The sequence below is a fragment of the Chelonoidis abingdonii genome, chromosome 7 (genome assembly GCF_003597395.2).
Source record: "Chelonoidis abingdonii isolate Lonesome George chromosome 7, CheloAbing_2.0, whole genome shotgun sequence".
NCBI classification, from domain to species: Eukaryota; Metazoa; Chordata; order Testudines; family Testudinidae; genus Chelonoidis; species Chelonoidis abingdonii.
In genome coordinates this window covers 48,817,764-48,838,604 of record NC_133775.1, presented here as the reverse complement: position 1 = coordinate 48,838,604, position 20,841 = coordinate 48,817,764, and the positions used below count along the sequence as shown (strand labels likewise).

At 39.2% G+C, this 20,841-nt stretch overlaps 1 protein-coding gene across 3 annotated transcripts in view; it reads left to right on the top strand.

Moving 5' to 3' along the window:
- Positions 1 to 20,841, top strand: part of CDC73 (cell division cycle 73) — a 174,379-nt gene that overhangs the window by 32,605 nt on the left and 120,933 nt on the right. For all 3 annotated transcript variants that reach the window (XR_004375155.1, XM_032791044.1, XM_032791045.2), the window contains exons 8-10: positions 4,062 to 4,160; positions 6,200 to 6,278; positions 17,501 to 17,565. Coding sequence is in view for 2 of the 3 variants with exons in the window: in XM_032791044.1 (XP_032646935.1) it covers positions 4,062 to 4,160; positions 6,200 to 6,278; positions 17,501 to 17,565 (243 nt within the window). In the remaining variant the exon portion in view is untranslated. The remainder of the gene's footprint in view (positions 1 to 4,061; positions 4,161 to 6,199; positions 6,279 to 17,500; positions 17,566 to 20,841) is intronic.

Here is a 20,841-nt window from a genome sequence, read left to right as displayed (position 1 = left end):
AGTCTCCCATAATAAATCTCATGCACACTAACCTAACCACAGACCCAGTAAAACTTAATTGTCAGTCCATCAGTCTACTTCCTTCTTAAAAGCCCAGCTAAAAGATGGGTTAAATGTGGGTACTACTTCCATTAAAACAATACTGGAAGTTCATCTACCAGTCAGTTACAAGCCACAGTACAGACAGAATCTGCATGTAATATATTTTGTCATAGAGATCTGCTTGGGTTTAATTTTTTGGCCGGCAGGACCTGAATTAGAGAGGGAGGAGTCATTTTCCAATCCAGACCTCTTTTTCTACCTGCCAAGCCTCAGCCAGTACCTCCGTTTCCTGTCTGCGGTTTTGGACTGTCGATGGCTGCATGTGCTGGCAAATATCTGCCCTGCCCCTGATGCACTGTGTATGCTGTGGATGGAGAGGTGCTGCAACTCATCAGCATGCTCACCCCACAGCACATGCAGAGCAGTGATGTGGCAGCGGCCGGTTGCCAGGTGCAGAGCACTGTGAGGTTACAGTGCCAATCCCACAGGCGAGGAGGAGGAGAAACGACCTGATCCAGGCGAGGGAGGGTCTGGTTATCTTCTGACTTGATCTGACCTGGATCCAACGTTTCTAATGGGTTTGGGTCAGAATGAAGGGCTCTAGTTTGATGACTTCTCACTTGCCACCTGAGACTTTCATTCTGCAGGCAATGGTGTCTGGCTTGTAACTTGTAGAAATGAGGCCTGAATTGGCACCAGTTGGGCGACATTTGCACTTCCCCATGTCATTTAAAAACCAAATGGATAATTCTGGAAGTGAAGATGGACCGTTTGACTATGGAGCACTCTTCTTTTCTTTGGTTTTTTTTTTTTTTTTTTAGTATGATTGATTTAAAAGAAAATGATTTATATTTGCCTGACTTTTGTTGTATTTACCTTGCTCCACATAAGCAGCTGTCTTGTTCTTTCACAGTTTTTGCTTCCCGGCAGATTTTTTCCCCTTTGATATTTTGGTGATTTCAGGGTTTTTTAAAGAGTAAATGGAAAATTCTGATTAACTCTTGTACTCGATAACAAGTTTGTCCATATAACATAATGAATAAATAGCAGGTACAGATGGACTCGGAAGCAACTAGAATAGCTTCCACATGACTAACAGTAGTAACCAGACAAAGAGAAATGACAAACAATGGGATTTCCATGGTAGTCAGTAGTTCTTAAAGTACTTTTCAAATTACCCAAAGATTTCAGTAAGAGAGCCATTGTTAGTTTTTGCCCCCAAATGGGGGAATTTTAGTAATCTAAAAGTGCACAATTTGGAATTTAAGCTAAATTTGGAGCAGAAGTTAGAGGACTTTTCAGACACAAGTGTGTGTCGAGATGAAAAATGAAAGCTTAATGTTGCTTCTACTTTTCGAGACTTTGAGAAAGCACTAGCTATGTAGGTCAGCTGGTTGCAATACTGACTTTGACTGTCTTTTTTTTTTTTTTTTTTTTCCTCCTGTCACAAGATTGTAATTTTGCGTTCCAGAATGAGCCCACATACAACAGTGAGAGGCTCATTTTTCGATGTTTACTCTGAGTATAGATGTAGGACTAAAGAGAGATAGATAACTATTAGTTTAGTATGGATAAGCTGTAGCCAGGACTGAAAATTATAGGAGTCAGGACTGACTTTGGACATAAGAGTTGGCAACACACACAAACAAAACTAATTATTGTCTACCATCACACCACTATATGCAGAGCTGGTCTGAGTGCACCCCAAACTTAACTGACTTGAAGCATCTCTGTGGGTGAGTTTTAGATGTCCTTCTACAGGAGCTAAGCCCAGCTGAAGAGTTGTTCCTCCCTCCCTTTCCTCTCCACCCCCTCTTCCCTAAGTTCAGAACTTACTTGGAGGTCTGTGGAAATCTCCTGCTGTTCCCTAAGTCTCTGACTGCGCATCTTTGATAGTCATGTCTTTATACATGTTGTCAGGCTGACAATATGCTGCTTCTTGTCTCATATCTAAAGATATGGTGATTTAGTCATGGTTTTTACACTGGATCATGTTACTGAAAGCTATATTCCGCTACAATTTCTTTTTAAAGAGACTGTTCTAACATACATTTAAATACACTGTAGCATTGGGGAGGGCAAACTTGTTGGCTTGAGGGCCCCATCTGGATATGGAAATATGGCGGGCCATGAATGTTCACGAAATTAACAATTCAGAGATATTCAAATAAATGTTCTTTATTAAAGATACATTTTAGTAGAAATAAATATAAAACCTTACTTACTGTTATAGTATTATAACAATGTATTACAATAATTAAACCAAACTTACCCCCTTTCCACGCCCTTTCTCTCCAGCCTGGATTTGTTGGGCGTCAGCTTCCAGTCATTGGAACTCATTGAGATTCACCAGCCCCTGCTTTCAGAAATCTCTATAGGTCTCGACAGCCCACAACTGTCACTGAACACTGAGCACTCCTGGGTGAACTACTCTTTCTTTTATCTTCAGCAGTGGAAAATGAACACTACTGAAACATCAGTCATCTAAGCCAACAAGTAGCTGGCATGTGGACTTGCACATTCCAGGCTCTGATGGCTTGTTTGAGTTGTACAGCCAGAATAACATGCATACTGTCATGCAGGTCCTGAACACACGGGAGTGCCAAGTGGGCGCAATGTGGCAAGTCCCCTACCCTGCTTCCGAGCAGGAGCAGCAGGGTAAGCCCCTGACCCCGCTCCCCAGATTAAAAGGTCTGACGGGCTGGATGTTGCCCACAGGCCGTATTTTTCCCACCCCCTGCTTTAGCATCTGCATGCAGGTATCTTTGCAATCATAAATGGCTGAGTATACTCCAGTTTCAAAGGATACGGTCTCAGAATAAATACCATAAATACTCAGTAGTTTTGTTTTGGTGCTCAGGCTGCATCCATTCCACCCTTTTCTTGTATTGTTAGTAGAGCTGGTTGTGTTAATAATTAATAATAAAGTTCTCAAAAGCTTTAATTTCAGTGTAAACATTGTTTTATGAATTCCTCCTCCTCATTTTCTAACCAGCTACAATGAAAATTTCCACATAAAATGATTTTGCAGGTATTTCCATAAACTTCATTTTTTGACCAGCTCGAATTATTAGTCACATTTTTTAGATGGGGCAAAACCAAGGCTTAAGCAGGCCAGCATTGTTCTAATTGAAGCAGTAGTCTCAAGTTCTGCAGGCTTTTTGAGTAGGACAGTGTGGTGGGTGGATGGTTGTATTGACAGACAAGCCCACAGTGCTCCAGAGTTGGTAGTTGCTAGGTCACCCAGCTTAGAAGCTGGGAAATTCTCTGAAGCCCAGCTAAAATGTTTAGTTGAAATTCTTTTTTCTTGATGGATTCAGATTTGGGTGTTAACCTTATAGTCCCTTAAGGTTTCCACTTAGATTTCTCAACCCAAAAGATGGGAATGCACTTGATACTGCTGCTGCAACCTGGAAATCTAGGAGCACCAATGGTTTCACTAAACTCCTTTGATTACAAACCACTGAGATAAGAGAAGCCACATTTCTCTGTTAAGTAGCAATCATAATCAGATAGCTTTCCCTTTCCTACCAGCATAATAGGAATTGCCACATCAGACCAGACCACTGGTCAATCTGGCTGGGGTTGGTACATAATATGTCACCTTTGTATTGAGTTTGATGGCTGTTGTTCATCCAGAGCTCTGTTATGGAGAGGAAGAAAATCGTAGAATCTGGTTTCAGTCAGGATAAAATAGTTTGGTGATGACAGACTAATGATTGCTGAACTTAGGTGTCTCCATATCTATGAGGGGCCTCACCTACATTGAACAGATGGGGTGATACGATGGAAATCCATGAGATGTGAGAGACCTGGCACAATGATTTCGTTGATTAGGCACTCCCAAACGGGTGAACAAAGTCTCTATAATTTGTATGCAGTTTTTCTCTGTTTACAAGCAGGCATATACTCTTTGAAGCCCATGTGTTGACTCAAAAAATGTCTTCTAGCTGTATGTCTAGTGTTCCAACCAGCTTTGATGGTCCGTGGGATTCATAAGTGTCTAACTTGTTTTCCAGAACTTTGCCAAGAATATTTTTGCGATTCTTCAGTCAGTAAAAGCCAGAGAAGAAGGTCGTGCACCTGAACAGAGACCTGCACCAAATACAGCGCCAGCGGTAAGAAATAAATCATCTTATTATGGACCTGCTGGCTGTGGCTCCATAGCTGTGGTTGAATTGAGTAAATAATGGCAAGAATTCTTCTGAAACTACTCTTCATTTTGTTTGGTTCTAATTAAATGAATTACAGTAACTTTTTCATGCAGAACTTTTCCTTAGATCATCTTTACCTTAAACTGTATATAGTGGTTTTGGAGGAGTTGAATACGCTTCATTTGTTCAATATGTGTTGCCACTTACAGACTGAACAGTTAATACCAATTACTGTATGTGCCACAAACAATAGCATTCTGCAGCTACTTGGAAGAATTATATTAGATGAGACTATCGCCATTTCCAGCAAAATGCCTTGCTAACTGTATTTTTTGACAGATAAAGTAGTAAAATATTTAAGAATCTGGAACATGACTCTTGAGCAGCAAGAGATAAAATCAGCTGTCCTGTGCCTGTGTCAAAAAGACAGATTTGCTACAGACTAGGGACTGAGTGGCTCAGCAGCAGTTCTGCAGAAAAGGACCTAGGGGTTGCAGTGTATGAGAAGCTGGATATGAGTCAACAGTGTGCCCTTGTTGCCAAGAAGACTAATGGCATTTTGGGCTGTATAAGTAGCGGTATTGTCAGCAAATCGAGGGACTTGATCATTCCGCTCTATTTGGCATTGGTGAGGCCTCATCTGGAGTACTGTGTCCAGTTTTGGGCCCCACACTACAAGAAGGATGTGGAAAAATTGGAAAGAGTCCAGCGGAGGGCAACAAAAATGATTAGGGGGCTGGAGCACATGACTTATGAGGAAAGGCTGAGGGAAGTGGGATTGTTTAGCGTGCAGAAGAGAAGAATGAGGTGGGATTTGATAGCTGCTTTCAGCTACCTGAAAGGAGTTTCCAAAGAGGATGGATCTAGACTATTCTCAGTGGTACCAGATGACAGAACAAAGAGTAAGTCTCTAGTTGCTGTGGGGGAGATTTAGGTTGGATATTGGGAAAAACGTTTTCACTAGGAGGATGGTGAAGCACTGGAATGGGTTACCTAGGGAGGTGGTGGAATAACCTTCCTTAGAGGTTTTTAAGATCAGGCTTGACGAAGCCCTGGCCGGGATGATTTAGTTGGGGATGGGTCCTGCTTTGAGCAGGGGTTGGACTAGCTGACCTGCTGAGGTCCCTTTCAACCATGATATTCTATGATTTACTTTTTTTATTGTTCAGGTCTATCTAGGCGTTGGAAAAGCAGTGGTTTTGAGTTGTGATGTTTACTGTTGAGTTTTATTAAACTTAATAACTAAATTACCATTAGGAGTTCAATAATCTGCTATGAAAGCCAGTTAATCTTACTTCAGCTTATTTTGATACCTCTGTTATATGTACCAGATTGGAGAAGCAAGATGAATTTTGACATTTAAATGCTTGCTTTATGCTGAAATAGATAAATTGTTCATAGAACTACTCAGACATACAGTTTGGAATGATTGTAACTGTGTGACTAAGTCACCCATGAAAAAGATGCATGAATCGATATTTAGTGCATCATTAGATTGGTAGCATTTTGAAAATGCATTTTAAATATGCCTTTTTCCCCTCTCAGTTTAATCTTGTGCTGTAGGTTTAGCACCTCTTTAGCTTAATTAGATTTGTGGTAGAGTCTTCTGTGCATGTGGCTGAAGAACCAGCCATATGCTGTCAGACGACAATTCATTCTTGAGCCCCAAGATGTTCGCAAATTAATGGAATTGATAACTATGGATTTCAGTCATTTTGCTCAGTTAACATGGCTTTCTGTTACTTTTGTCTTGCTTCAGAATGTTGTCAGTTCTCTAGATTTGCATGCTATTAAGTATTTTTTTTAAAATATACTGTCTCAATAAGAGGTTAAAATGAAGTTAATTAAAAGTACAAACTGTCTGAAAACTTACACCTACATAATTTCCCGAAACTGTAAAGTCAGTTTATATACAATATTTTCCTAAGTTCAGAAACTAAAATGTGTTAATCAACATACATTTTGAGATGCAGAAGCATATTTTGTTTGCTAATTTGTTTTAGGATCCCACTTTACGGACTAAGCAGTCTATTCCAGCTGCCTACAACAGATATGATCAGGAAAGATTTAAAGGAAAGGAAGGTAAGTTGATCTCACAGTACTAATTAGCATTAAGGAAACACTGCATTTGAGAACTGAAAAGTGAAACTGACTCGTCTGTTTTCATTGTCAAAGCTGAATAAAGTGGAAAGTATACGCCCATAAATGATGACTGAAACATCTTCACATATAGTCTCTGGTAGTAACGCAAGCTAGGAATCTTATTTATTAAAAATGATTTTTTAGCCTTAGCCTTTAAGAAACAGATTGTCTAGTTAAAAACAAAACTTACACGTTAAAATACTTTTTTGTTCAGTTTCAAGGCAGAGATAGCATAAGTAGTTTAAACTCATAGGGCATGGGTATGCACATATATTAGTCAAGCCAATAGTCCACTTCAATACTAATCAAAAAACAAACAAACTGATGGAGCATCCTTTAAATAGTATGTCCTGAAATTAAAGGGAAAAAAATCCTTTAAAAAAAAAAAAAAAAAAAAAGTTGAAGGTTCTTCTGTTTCTAATGGGTGCCTCAAATATTTTGGGCCTAATACATAACATATTCAGGTCCATTCTTCTTTCCCCTCCCTTGGGAGGGAGGGAGTTGTTGAAAGAGTGGAGATATGCCAACCTATTCTTTCAGAGGCACTGATACATACCGCAATGCTGCACTGGTGCTCTTTTTTTTTTTTTAAACAGTTTTTAAACAGCAAGATTAATTCATAAATATTGGTGTAGTGTTCGTGGAAATTGCCTCAGTAACTTTATACAGTCAGCCACAGAGCCAGTGACTGGCCTTCAGATTTCTTAGAGTGCTAAGGGAATACCTGGAGATTTCTCCCCTAGCAATAAATCCACACTGGGGAACTGCTAGTCAGCCATTTCTTTTGACAACTTGGGCACTAAGAGTGTGTCTTCACTACCGGCCGGATCGGCGGGCAGCGATCGATCCAGCGGGGACACCGCGGTAAGTAGATCTAAGTACATCAACTTCAGCTACGTTATTCACGTAGTTGAAGTTGCGTAATTTAGATTGATCCCACCCAGTGTAGACCAGGCCTAAGTGTCTTGTGTGTGTGTGGTGGTTTTTTTAAGAGTACAAAATTTTGAAATTTGGAACAGGAGTGTAATTTAGTTAAAACCCATATGGGGCTGGAGGAGCTATGGTTTTTGTATCCTAAACAGCAGAGACTAAAGATAATTAGTAGTTCCACTATAGTTCTCATTACAAATACGGAATGCATTTTTTTCTGTAGCATACAGTATACCTAATGTGTGTGGTTTAAAATCAAATCCCATGATTCTTCATATGTATAATGTATTCAGTGCTACATTTAATATGAGACAGTGACCCCCTGCTCTGAAGTACTTACAATCTAAAGACAAAGGCAGAGACAATAAAGCTATGAAACTATAGTTATCTTTTTATGGAGACCTTATGGGACCTAGGATTCTGGGAAAGATTTGAAGGACAAGAGAGCTTATTACTTGGCTTTGAGCCACAGCAACTCTCAGTACCTGAGCCATGTAACTTCCATTATCATTAATGGTGATTAATAATTGAGACAAATCTGGGTCCTCTGCCTTCAAAGTTTCCAACCCATGTGGGTTTTATAATGTGTTCTCTGTATGGCATCTTTTTGATTGGGTGAGATTGAGACTCATAGTGGCATCTCAAGTACCCATAGCTTTGTGAAAAGGGAATGTTCATGTTCTTATTTCTAAAACTATATCATGTCTTCAAAGATAATAGAAGCCATGGCTTTACATCTTCAAAAACAAAAAGCCCTGTGGGTTTAGCAGAGCATGGTAATAAACACTGACAAACCTTTAGGCAGAACACATCAGCCTTTGACAGAGTGCAAATAATTTTTGGAAATGTAACCATCTGATAAAAATAATAACCTTCAATGTATGATGTACCGAACATTCAAGTGGAAAATAGGTTTAAGCTGCAAAAACAGTAACACTTCATAACCATCAACAGCTAAATGTCTTTTGCTCTGTAGTTTCTCCTTAATATTCTGCAGGTCAAGCAGCTTTCATGCCATTCTTTAAACTTGTTATGCTTCTATCCTATCTTTAACAAATTAAGTGTGACAACTGACTTTTAACAATTAGATTATATTAAAAATAAAAATCCTGATTGGCATATTCATATTTTTTCTATTGTATATCAATCCATTTTATGCATGAAGTCGTATGAAAACTTGAATGTTAAATATCTAAATGAATACATAGTGCAGCGGTTCTCAAAGTGTGTGTCGGGACCGTATTTTAATGGGTTGCCATAGCTGGGGTTAGACGTGCTCGGCTGAACACCCCTCCACCCAGGCCTGAAATCCTTTGGCTTCAGCTTTGGCCCCCTTGCCCAGGCTGGGAGGACTTCTTCCCTCCCCCCTCGGCGCAATCTTCTAGTAATTTTTGTTGTCGGAAGGGGGTTGCAGTGCAATGAAGTTTGAAAACCCCTGGCATAATGAAATGCATTTGGAAGATCATTTGGCCTGGGTGAGAGCAAATCATATTGGGCACTAATGCCAGTCTTGAAAACGTAGAAGAAAGCAAGTTGTCTTGTGTGAAGAGCTGAATATGTAGCGTGGCATTCATTCTTGTTACCAGCAGGATTAGTTTTTGTAGAGTTTCCTTTAATATGCTAACTCTCTCTCTCTTAGAAAAAGAATGTAATAATTGATTATTGAAAGAGGAGTGCAGTGTGCTCAAACATAGTGACCACAGCACTTTCATTTCACCAGACCACGGTCTTTTAAACTACAAAATTGTCCCAACTGTATAGATTTCTTGTCTATTGCTTGTATCATATTTTATATACCTGCTTTTACAATTGAAAACCTGTGTCAGCCATAGCAATGTACACTTCTTGGAAAGACTAATGGTTCACGTATCAGTCAAACTAGCTACTATTTGTTTTCCATATGGTATAAAATGTAGGGAAGGGAAAAATCATAATCTTTTCAGAGGGAAGATAATGTGGTTCTGAGCCTTGTTATATCTGGATGGCTCTAGAGCAGTCTGCCTCATTGCTAAATTTGTGCTAATTGAAGCACCCACAAAATACAGTTAAGTTAAAAAAAAAAAAAAAAAAAGAAGTAAATTGTAGATGTGTGCAGCATAGTGATTAAATGTGCACACAGTAATCTCATTATTGTAAAAGCAAATAGACGGAACTCTAACGAAATTGATAAGAGCTCTTTTAAATCAAGTACAATAAACAACCAAAAATTGTGAGTTGCATTTAACAAAACAAACAAAAAAGCCCCCTTCTCTCTCTGTCTCATGCCTAGGCAAGGAGGGTGCAGTTTGCCCAGGGAGTTAATTAACACCAAAGAGTAACCGGCTGGCAGTGTTCTAGTCCTGTGACTAGGATTGATTCATTAAGCATTTTCTGGTGGTTTCTTACTCTTGTGTGGATGCAGTATGGACATACAAAGGTGGGGAGTAGTTGTGTACCCTAGAGGGGAAAAAGAACCTTGTGTTTGGGTTGGACAATCCTGGGATAGGAATCCTAGAAACAGCTAAACCTAGAGAGAAGGCGTGGGTTGAGCTTTATCTAGTGAAATGTTATTATATTAATTAAGACAAATTCTAGGAAGGGGGGTAGGTAATTTTTGGGCTTTTCACAGTGTACAAAGTATTTCAGAACATAAGTGGAAAAGAAACTACTTACGCTTTAAAAAGTATCACCTCATTAAGCACTAAATTTTCATACCCTGTACAAAGGCAGAGTACAGAACCTATTAGGAACATAATGCAAAGTCTTGCAAAATGGGGGAAGAGATGAATCCTCAGGCTGAAACGGGAACTGTGAAGCTACTCTGCAGCTCCTGCTGCAGTCTGTGGGGTATAGGACAGACTTAAGGGAGAAGAATTCCTTACATGAAATATATTAGTACAGCATTTATTTTTAAATATTTCTAGTTCTCCTAATACCTTGTTGGTAATAAGTTAAAAACTTACTGTTTCAAATTTATCATTTACCATTTGATTTTATTTCTTTTTATCTTTCTACCACATTGTCAGTATTTTAGCAAATTTAGCAATAGATAAAGAGCTATTAAGCCCAAAATTTTCAAAAGTGACTGGGAATTCTATGTCCAACTTTTGGCACCTCAAGGGAGCCTCATTTTTTTAGAAGATATTAAAGTGCCAATCCTCTGAAAATGAGGCCACTCTAACAAATCTCATGTTGGGCACCCAAAATCATTAGTCACTTCTGAAAATCTCAGTCTCAGCATATAATCACTGGGTGAAATTCTAGGGCCTGTGATATGTAGGAAGTCATTATCATAATAGTTGCTTCTGATCTTAAAACTCAATAAGCTATTAGCATTTGAGAGTAATAGGAAAACTCACTGAATTTTGCTCCATAATGAATAGATATAAGGAAAATATACCATAAAGCATTACTCACGCTGTTCTGAATAACCTGTTAAAAATGGGAACTAAATTGCATATGCAACGTGCCACAAAAATAGTATGTGTAGTCATTTTAGCTCTTCTGTCAGAGGATCTTACAACATTAAGAGTTTCATAGTATTAAACTAACAATTACGTAAGCATAAGGACTTAGATTATTTTAATCTCAATTTTACTACAGTGTTATCCGTGGCAGTCTTAATTAGGAAATTGCTTGCTTCTGTGGGTTTGTTTGTACCTTGGATATTTCAGTATGTTGGATTAATATGGGAATGAGGTTGCTTGTTAACATAAGCAATTTAAAACGTGTAGATGTAAGATAATGGGTTAAAACACTTTAACCTGGCAAGATATGGTAAGTAGACTGCTGAGTTGCATCCAAGTTTCTGTATGTTCTGGGATGGATTGTTACTCAGAAGGTAGTATCAGTTTGCTCACCTAGATGGCTTGCCTTACAGTCCCGATGCCAAATAGGACAAGTTCTGTTACTGGAATGCTTTAGTTAAGGTAGCTGCAATAGTAAATAAGTTTTTAGATTTTAAGTACTATTCTTTGAGAGTAAAGAACAAGTCTATTATACCCACAGTAAATTGAACTGCTTTAGCAGTCCTGTAGTAGACACAGACCAGTGCCCATTCTCAAGCATACTTTATTACGCCAGCTATAATTAAAAGGAGAAAAGTTGTCTTGTCTTTAACGTGACATACAATAATTTAAGTTTAAACATGTTAGAATGTGTCTTGCAGCTCCATCCATCATAAATGGTCTGTCTGTCCTTGCCATGGAAGATCATGTTACCTGGCTGTACACCTGGCCATTCCCATCCCCTCCAAACAATCGAGCTGTTAAGGCAAACACACTGCAATTGCTTTGCCCAGCCTTATTTCCTCACTTCTGACTTTGACTTTCAAATTGCTAGTGAGCAGCACAAGTCTTTAACAATACAAAATAAACTTATACTAGATTTTCTCCTTTATGCTTGCTCTTTAAGTTTAACTCATTTTAATTTTGACTGGGCATTAAGAAGGTAAGAGAACTTCATTCATGGCATCATTTTCATGGCACAGACCACCTCTTTCTAACCCCTAACCTGTCACATCAATCTTGGCAATATAACAAGTTATATTTTTGATTCATAATTGTTTGTTTCTGAAACTGAGACAATGCTCTTCTTGAACAGCATATCTGGCACTCTTCTCCCTCTTACATCAAGGCTTAGTCCTTCATTTTGAACTGTGTGTACTTAATTTAGCCAGTGACATGCTTGACCACTGAGCTCATGTATGATGGTGTTTTTTTTTTTGTTTGTTCTATAGGATATTCAAGTAATAAACTGCTTTAAGAGCAGTGGCTAAATTGTTCTGTGCTAACCTTTTTAGACTCCTTTGCCTGCATTTCATCAACCCCACTTTTAAAGTGATGTTAGCACATGTGAAAAGTGCTGAAATGATAACTCGGAAGATTTGCATGATCTTTTCTATCCAACATGTTCAGCATAGGTGGTAGCAATATGAACTTCCCCACCAGTGCCCTCTCCCTGACTTGAGGGGCTACCTTCAGAAGTGAGATGCTGATTTTGTTTCTCTGCTGAGACTGCCACCAAGGTGCCCACAATCAAAAGCTGAATTGCTATCAGAACGGACACTACTTGTGATCCCATCTAGTATAAACTGATAGTATTCTTTCTGTCATTACAGGCCACAGTGTCATCTTTACCACATCTAAGGGCTTGGCTACACTTGCAAGTTGCAGCGCTGGTAAGGGGGTTACAGCGCTGCAACTTACCAGGTGTCCACACTTCCAGAGCTCAGCCAGCGCTGCAAGTCCCTTCCTGCAGCGCTGGCTGTACACCTGGTCCGCTACGGGTGTAGCGAATCCAGCGCTGCTGATGCAGCGCTGCTCATCAGGTGTGGACACTCACCAGCACTGCTGTTGGCCTCCAGGGTATTAGGAGGTATCCCACAATTCCTGTATACAACAAACTGGAAGGTACCCCGGAGCTACTTTATCTAAAAACCAACACAGCTGCTCTTGCTGCAGCGAGCGAGCGGAGGCATTTGGATGTTCACAGCTGTTTGTTGAGCGAGACAACAGCATGGGGTAGGGGGGTGGGTGGCGGTGAGGAGAGGCTGCGCTCCTGTCGGAGAAAGCTGCTTATCCTCGGTTTCTGAAGCCTTTTGCATTTAGGCGGGGGGAAAAAATTTGGGAAATTTTGATTGCAGAGAGGAGTGGAGGAAAATGGCCAGAATTTGCAGGCAGGGAGCTGTCACACAGTGTCTGGCTCCAAAAATTCCACTCTCTCTGTCTCCCGACGCTCTCTTGTTCACACTCCACCCACCCCCTCTTTTTGACCTTTGCAAGGCAGGGAGCTGTCCCAGTTGTCTGGCCTCCAAAATCACTCTCTGTCTCCTGCAGCTCCTGTCACACTCACCGCCCCCCCCTCTTTTTTGAAAAACACTGTTTGCAGCCACATTGACGCGCTTGGGGTCGCTGCCCACAATGCACACAACTCCCACAGCGCTGCAAATGCTGCAAAATGTGCCCACTCCGCCGGCTGGTCGCTGTCAGTGTGGACACACTGCAGCGCTGGCCCTACACAGCTGTACGACCACAGCTGTAACTACCAGCGCCGCAAAAATGTAAGTGTAGCCATGCCCTAAGTGTTTTCCCATGTTTAACTGAAAGCCTTGCTGATGGACTTAGTGTGGGCATCACTATTTCACCCACACCTGTAATTTTGCTTCATGTTTAAGTACAGTTGTATTTACACAATAAATTAATGTGTTCAGATTGCATACTTGCCACTTCTTTTGAACAGTAAATTTATGAAATAGAGGAGAAGAGTCTCCAGTTTCTAAACCTGAACCTGCTTTTTTGCAGGTACTAAGCAAATTTCTTGTTACGAGAACCAGGTTGTCAGTGAAGTTGTACTATAAATGTATTTGTCTTGTCATGGTGTTTTTAAGAGCTTGCTGCTGTCTTGTAGATGTGTAATAGCATTTTCTACCAAAATTCTAAATTTTAATTATACTCTGTGCCCCGATTTTTCTTTTGTGCTTAGAATTAAATTTCTGTTTAGAAATAGAATCCTACAATCAAAAAATGTGTCATTAATAATAGAGAATAAATATGCAAGGCGTCGACAGATTTTGATTTGAAGAAATACGTGTCTTCATGTTTTTCCAGCCTGGTGTGGGTGAGCTGGGTGATGTGATATATGTTTGAGTATTAGAAGATTATAAAACTAATATTTGCAAATAAAACTTCAGTTACTATACTCAGGTTAAGTATCAGAGTAGTAGCCATGATAGTCTGGATCTGTGAAAGCAGCAAAGAGTCCTGTGGCACTTATAGACTAACAGACATACTGGAGCATGAGCTTTCATGGGTGAATACCCATTTCATCGGCTGAAGATTGGTATTGAGAGGCTGTTAAATGGAAGCTCATGCTGAGTTCCAGTTGTGAGATGATTGAACTATTTGATAAGTGATTGATAGGCTAGGGGATTTATAAACAGTCTCTCTGTATATCTGATGTATTTTATACAATTCAGTTACTTCACTAATCTAGTTTAGAAACCGCTGCATGGAGCCCTTTGGTTTTGATTTGACTGCTAGTAAAGAGGGGTGTGTTAACATCTTGTTTGGAATGAAGCTTGTTATCTGACTTCATTAGCATAGTGGTTCTTAAAACAAATTAGTGAACCCCTTCCAGACAGTGCAAAGAGCTGCTGTCATCAGTAATGACATGTGCCACTGAAATGGGGAGTGGTGTACAGTCTTCATTTTAGGTATGGATGAATCAGCCTTCAACCAGAGCTCCTTTTGTATTCCTAGCAGTTCTCCCTTGTGCTGCTTTAGCCTGTTCGGGTTCCTTCCAGGAATTAAAGTCTGTTAAGTCTTTTTACATCAAAGTAATAGCTGACAAAATTCAACCATGATCAGATTTACTGACGGCTCAACATGGGATGAGTAGCCAACAAAAGGAACATGGAAACAAACTGCAGAATGACCTGGAATGGTTAGTGGGGCTTGTAAGCAATGAGGGAAAATTCTGGGTACTAAAAATGTAAAATCTATCAGGAGAGTGGAAATAAAGAGCATGTGTACAAATTGTAGTGGTGGAATATAGTCAGATGGAAAAACTCACATCAGTGTACTTACTGGCTTATTTTCACTTTGGGGCCTAGCCCTTTTAAATGGAGCCAGGTATGGTGTTTGCAGCAGAGTGAGGCTGGGAGCGAAGGTGGTCCAAGATTTTTGAAGCGGTCCACAGTATAAGATTTGTTGCCACATGCAAGGTTATTGAACCATCTGAAATTACTGTTAGGCTACAACATGGGAATTGCTATACCATAGCAGACAATGATCCAGTTACTTAAGTTTCTCATATCAGTGATGGTGGGTGAAAAATGAGTTCCTCTTCAATTTAGGCATAAACAGTTTATCTTAGCCTATATTTTGTGTATTTAAGACAATACTATTATCACCTATGAATGACATATACATGCAAAAACAGATAAAGCAAGAAAGATAACCAATCAAGTTCTGTTTCCTAGGGATAGAGCAACTTTTTTCAAATCTCTGGTTTTTCCCTGTCTTCTACACGCTCTTGTTGTCAATCACAATCTTTATCCCTTATTCTGTAGCTTTGTACAGACTCTATTTCCCAAATTACCTCATCTGTGTACCTATCTAATTAAAACATTCTTATGCATGGAGGGGATGGAAGATGAGACTACCTGCAATGGAATGTAGCTCATCTGTGACTGCTAGCACCAAATATCGCCAATGGCCAGTAATGGGACGCTAGATGAGAGGGGCCCTCAGTTACTACAGCAAATTCTTTCGCTGGTGTGTGTCTGGTGGGTCATGCCCACATATTCAGAGTCTTACTGATTGCCATATTTGGGGTCAGGAAGGAATTTCCCTCCAGGTCACATTGGCAGAGACCCTGGGTTGTTTTTTTGCCTTCCTCTGGGTCATGGGGAACAGGTTTAAACTAGTGTAGAGGGTGAATTCTCTGTAATTTGAAGTCTTTAAATCATGCTTTAAGGACTTCAGTAACTCAGCCAGAGTTTATGGGTCTATCGCAGGAAGCATGGGTGAGGTTCTGTGGTCTCCAATGTGCAGGATATCAGACTAGATGGTCATGATGGTCCCTTCTGACCTTAAAGTCTGAGTCTATTAATCACAGTAACTAACCTAAACTAATTTTTGCTTATCCTGCTAAAACTTACTTTTATCTATCTGCTTCTGTCATCTGTTCTTTACTATCTTCCTCGCTGGCTCTGTCCAGTTCTTGCCTTAGAATAGTTTATTCTCCTTACTGATCTGTTTTTATGACCTTGGGTTTTTTTCCTTGTTGGGGGAGAGGCAGTACACCTGGAGCTTGACACTCTGCTTTACTCTGCTGTTAACACAGACCAAGGTTTTTACAAATAAGAGAGAGAAACCAGGTTTCATGGTTTACACAATTCTGAAGCTGTTTCAGCTAAGTTCTGAAATGTTGCATCAGCAGAGACATACAAAATGCAAACATTCTTTGATATTTTCTTAAATAATATTGATTTCTCCTGTTAGTATGTATATTTGACTAACAGTTTCTTACAGTTTTCTAACTGTGGTTACTGCAACATACTCCAGAGGAAGTTGTAATCCTCTTGCCTGCACAATGCATTCAGTGAGGATTTGTAGGGAAAACTTTATCCTAATCTTACTGGAGATCAGTTTATGCCCTGAAGAATAAGGATTGATTAGTCATTAACATTTTTTTGCTATTAGTATAACTGCAGTGTTACTACTGTATTCAAATAAATGTGTAATCTTTAACACATTTCTTTGCTTATGGTGATTTTAGGGGTGTGTGTGTGTGTGTTTATAAAACTAATTTTATCTACCTGCACATCTACGGTGTGTAGAATGTGGTTCATGAGACTATTAGAAATGCTGCTTTTAGTTGCATAATTCGGGCTTCTGCGTCTGTTAGAATCGGCGTTTAAAATTGACTACTTAAATTGTATTAAAAGTGAACATGCTTGAGTACATTTATATTCCTTATTTTGCTATTGTACTAAAATCCCAGTTTTTAAAATTCTCTATCAGACTTCCTTTGAGTATTCTGCATATGTTGAGTTGTAAAACTAACATGCATGTCAGGATATCAAAACCAAATTTAAGGGCCAAATAGTGCAATCACAACTCTTATTCTCAGTCCATATTCTGAGTCACGGTCCCATCTTAATCTAGCCCAGATGAGTTATGAGGATGTATATTATTTAGAAGAGCACCAGCAGCATATAGAGCAATTGCAATATTGGAAAGATATGAGAGAAAGGAAGACCAGTCAAACTAGATATACAAGCATGGGTAGAGGAGTGTTGTCCATGTAGCAGTAAAGTGTTGTGAACTGCTTATAGGAAAACTGGTTACAGGGAAAACAAACATGCAAAAGTAGTCATCTGCCCAAAGCAAAATGACTGTGTGAGCTATCCATGATTGCTATCCATGTTTTTAACCAGTGTTAAACATAAAAAGAACATTGTTGGCCCCCATTGAAGTTTATGGCTAAACTCCCTGGGACCTCAATGAGACCAGGATTTCAGCTAATCAGTCATAGGCCATATTTAGAGCCAACGAAGATAGTGACTGTGATTAATGTAGTTAAAAGTTAGTGTGTGAACAGCACTTAAAATACTGCATCAGCAAGAAGGCATTTTTCCTCCCAAAAGTGACTGGAAAGGAATTTCCCCTATCCTGCCAGTTTAAACATAGCCTTTATTCTGAGGGTTGCATGTGGAATGACTTACAAGAGGCTCTTTTACTTTACAGAGACGGAAGGCTTCAAAATTGACACTATGGGAACCTACCATGGAATGACTTTGAAGTCTGTAACGGTAAGTTAAAAAGCATTTCTGAAATGTAGTGTGCCTCAGTGACAGCATGTATGAATGTTTTAGGTTTACTTGGCCTGTGCCTCTCAACAGGGTTGTCTGTTTGTTAGCAGCGTTAATGAGAAGTCAATGTCTGATTTTAAAACCTCGGGAATGCACCGGTTGTGTATAAATTGAAGAGCTCTTTCTTTTTAAAGATTCTTTGTAACTCTTGGTAGTGGCTAATGCTTTGCCTACATTAGAAAGGGTTTGCCAGTATAGCTATACCGGCAAACTCTCCTACTGGAGATGTAGATGATATCATCTGCAATTCTTTTGCCAGTATTGCTTATACTAGTTCCTTTAAATGACAGGAGTTAGACCGACAAAAAAGACCTTTCGCTGGTATAACTGTGTCTGCCCTAAGGCTTTTGCTAGAATAGCTATGTTGGTTAACGGTGTAACATGTCAACAAAACTTTGAACTGCGGACTTGGAATATTGCTTCACATCCAACTTTCTGTTTGGATTTAATTTAGTGACGGTAGAGTTCGTTGACCTCTACAGTACTTGTTTAAGCTTTTTCCTCCATCTGGCCTGGTGAGATTGATGACCATATGTGCCAAATGACTTGATTTATCTTTTTTAATATGGATTGCCCTACATACAGATGAGAAAGCAGAGACCCTCAACCAGACTTTTTTTTATTTTGTTTGTCTTAAATTGTCTACTTATATGGAAGTTGGTTGAACATTCTCAAACAAATGTTGTTTTGATCTGCTTATAAGTAGGATAGATGTCACAAAACTGTCATAAAGGCCTCATTAAGACTTTTGCCATCTGTATACCTATATAAATCTGAGTAGAAAGCCCTAAACATTCTTCTAAATCTGTGCACCTATGCCTACTGTGCACTCCTAATTTGAGCATAAAATAATGCCTAGAATGTAAATGTTTCAAAACTAATTGATTCTTATTTGAACTTTTTCCTTTTGTCTAATAACTGGTTTGCCATTGTCGTCCTCTAGTCTGAAAACACTGGCATCCAGTTCATTTTTTTTAATATTTAATTTTAAGTAATGAATCCATTTGGTGATGAATTCAAAATGCATTGGTGTGTAGAATTAAGGGGGAAAAATGTGGCTGCTTGAATCAAAGGCCTTGTGTTACAGTGGTGCTTGTGAGGCTAGCTCCAGTGAAGGGTCTTGCAGCACTAGGTTACTAAATACAGATTTTCAGGGCGTAATGTCTGTTTCAAATCATCATGTTGTGACTTGGTAAACAGGTTGCCTGCTTGTTGTCCTGTATTAAAAAAATAAAAATAAAATTCTATTATGTTGTTCAAAGCTTTAGCTAAACTAGGGTTAATTAAAATTTAAAAAAATCTTAAATTGCAATTAGTCAGGAAAGTGACTCTAGAAATATAGCTTTGCATGGCTTCATATCAAAGTTCTGCATCCAAAAGTTTAAGGCATTTTTCCCCCCCTGATAATCCCACTTAATAAATTCAACACAGGATCTATAGTTTTAAGATATTTTGAACTGAAATCTTCAGTACAAGTTGCTAAATTGGATTCCTTTGGTTTTTCCCCCTACAACCTCTTCCAATGAAGAGAAAAATTTCAGTTTCCAAAAAACAAAATGAATGAAACTAAAACTGGTTCTTTACTTAATATAATCTAGAACCTTTTGAAATAACATTTTAAGAAACTGGATTATTATGAGACTACACAGAAGATCTTTACAGTGCCATGAGAAGCAATAAAATCTCATCTGCCATTTTAGAATTACTCCATCTAAGAATCAAGTTCTGTGTTACTTTTAGAGTCTTATTTTCCACCAGAAATGTCAGACTTCTTTAGTTTAAAAGCTGAATCTGAGAGTTGTGGTGGAATCCTGGATTTGTGTTATGAATGTGGAGGAAATAATTGTTACTTAAGTGGTGCAGAAATATTACTATATGCATCTCTCTCCAAGCTTGATTTCACCTAAGTGAGTGGCATGGTTTGAAGGAGATTGTAACAATACCCATAGTCAGACAACCACTAATCTGTCAAGTTTGTGACTTCTTTTGAGTTTCACTCTTCGTTTTCAGTCCTGTTTCTTCTGTTTTTCACACAGTACTGGAAGAAATCAGACTGCCAGGGAATTGAAACATATTCTGCACATTTAAAAAATAAAATAATGCAGTAATTTGCTCCCAACAAGTTGAATGAAAAAATAATAAATATGCATTAGAATACTTGGTCAATCCTCACTTCTGGGAAAAATACTGAAATCTGATGTAAAGCATACTGTGGCAAGGTAGATGCTTCTCCTGATTCTCTTCACTCATAACATCCTTGATTTGTTTCTATGCTGGCTGCTACATCATTTATTTATTTTCGGAATGGTGGAGATCACTGACTACCTTGCAAAGACTGATCCTCCAGTTGATTCTCTGAGCACAACTGGGTGTTGAACACTGTTGACTACATGATCTAACCTTGATTTATCAACAGAGTCGGCTCCAGGCATCAGCACGCAAAGCGCGTGCCTGGGGCGGCAAGCCAGGGAGGGCACTCTGCCGGTCGCTGGGAGGGCTCTCTGCCGGTTGCTGCGAGGGCGGCAGGCAGGCTACCATTCTTGGGGCAGCAAAATACCTAGAGCCGCCCCTGTTTATCAAGTACTAAATTGGTGAGTTGAGCACACTCATCATGGTTTTTGTTCTTCAGTCCTTGATTTGTGTGGTGCAGAGGCATCCAAATACAATTTCCTCGGTTCCTTCTCTTCAGTGATTCTCAAACTTTTTTGTTCTGTGAACCACTTTTGTGATACCAGCACTTCCTTTTTCTATCCCCGCTGGTATTAGTTCCCAGGAATTTTCATCTCACAACTATACAGGACTTGACAGACCTCTGTTTCTGGGCCATAATGTGGAACTCTACTCTCTGTAGTAATTTTCCCACCTCTGACATTTTAGAAATGCAGCTTAAAATCCTACCTTTTCTGTGCAGCTTGTAATCTATATACAGATGTCCAGTTTTCCGAAGGCTTCTTACTATTATGAACTTTGAGTTTTTCTTAGTTTCTCTCGCCTACCTGCTCTCATCTTCCTGTTGTAACTGCTTTGCATTGATTTATATGAAACTCTCAAAACCATCGAGTATGAATATACTGAAACTGCTCTCTGGATTGTAACTGATATTTGAGAGACTCTAGATGCTTGCATTTTTCTACAAATAAACAAAACTACATTTTTACTGCTGCTTTGTAAATGGTGTTGGAAGCTCAGTTAGAATTCAAAATTTGTAACAAAATA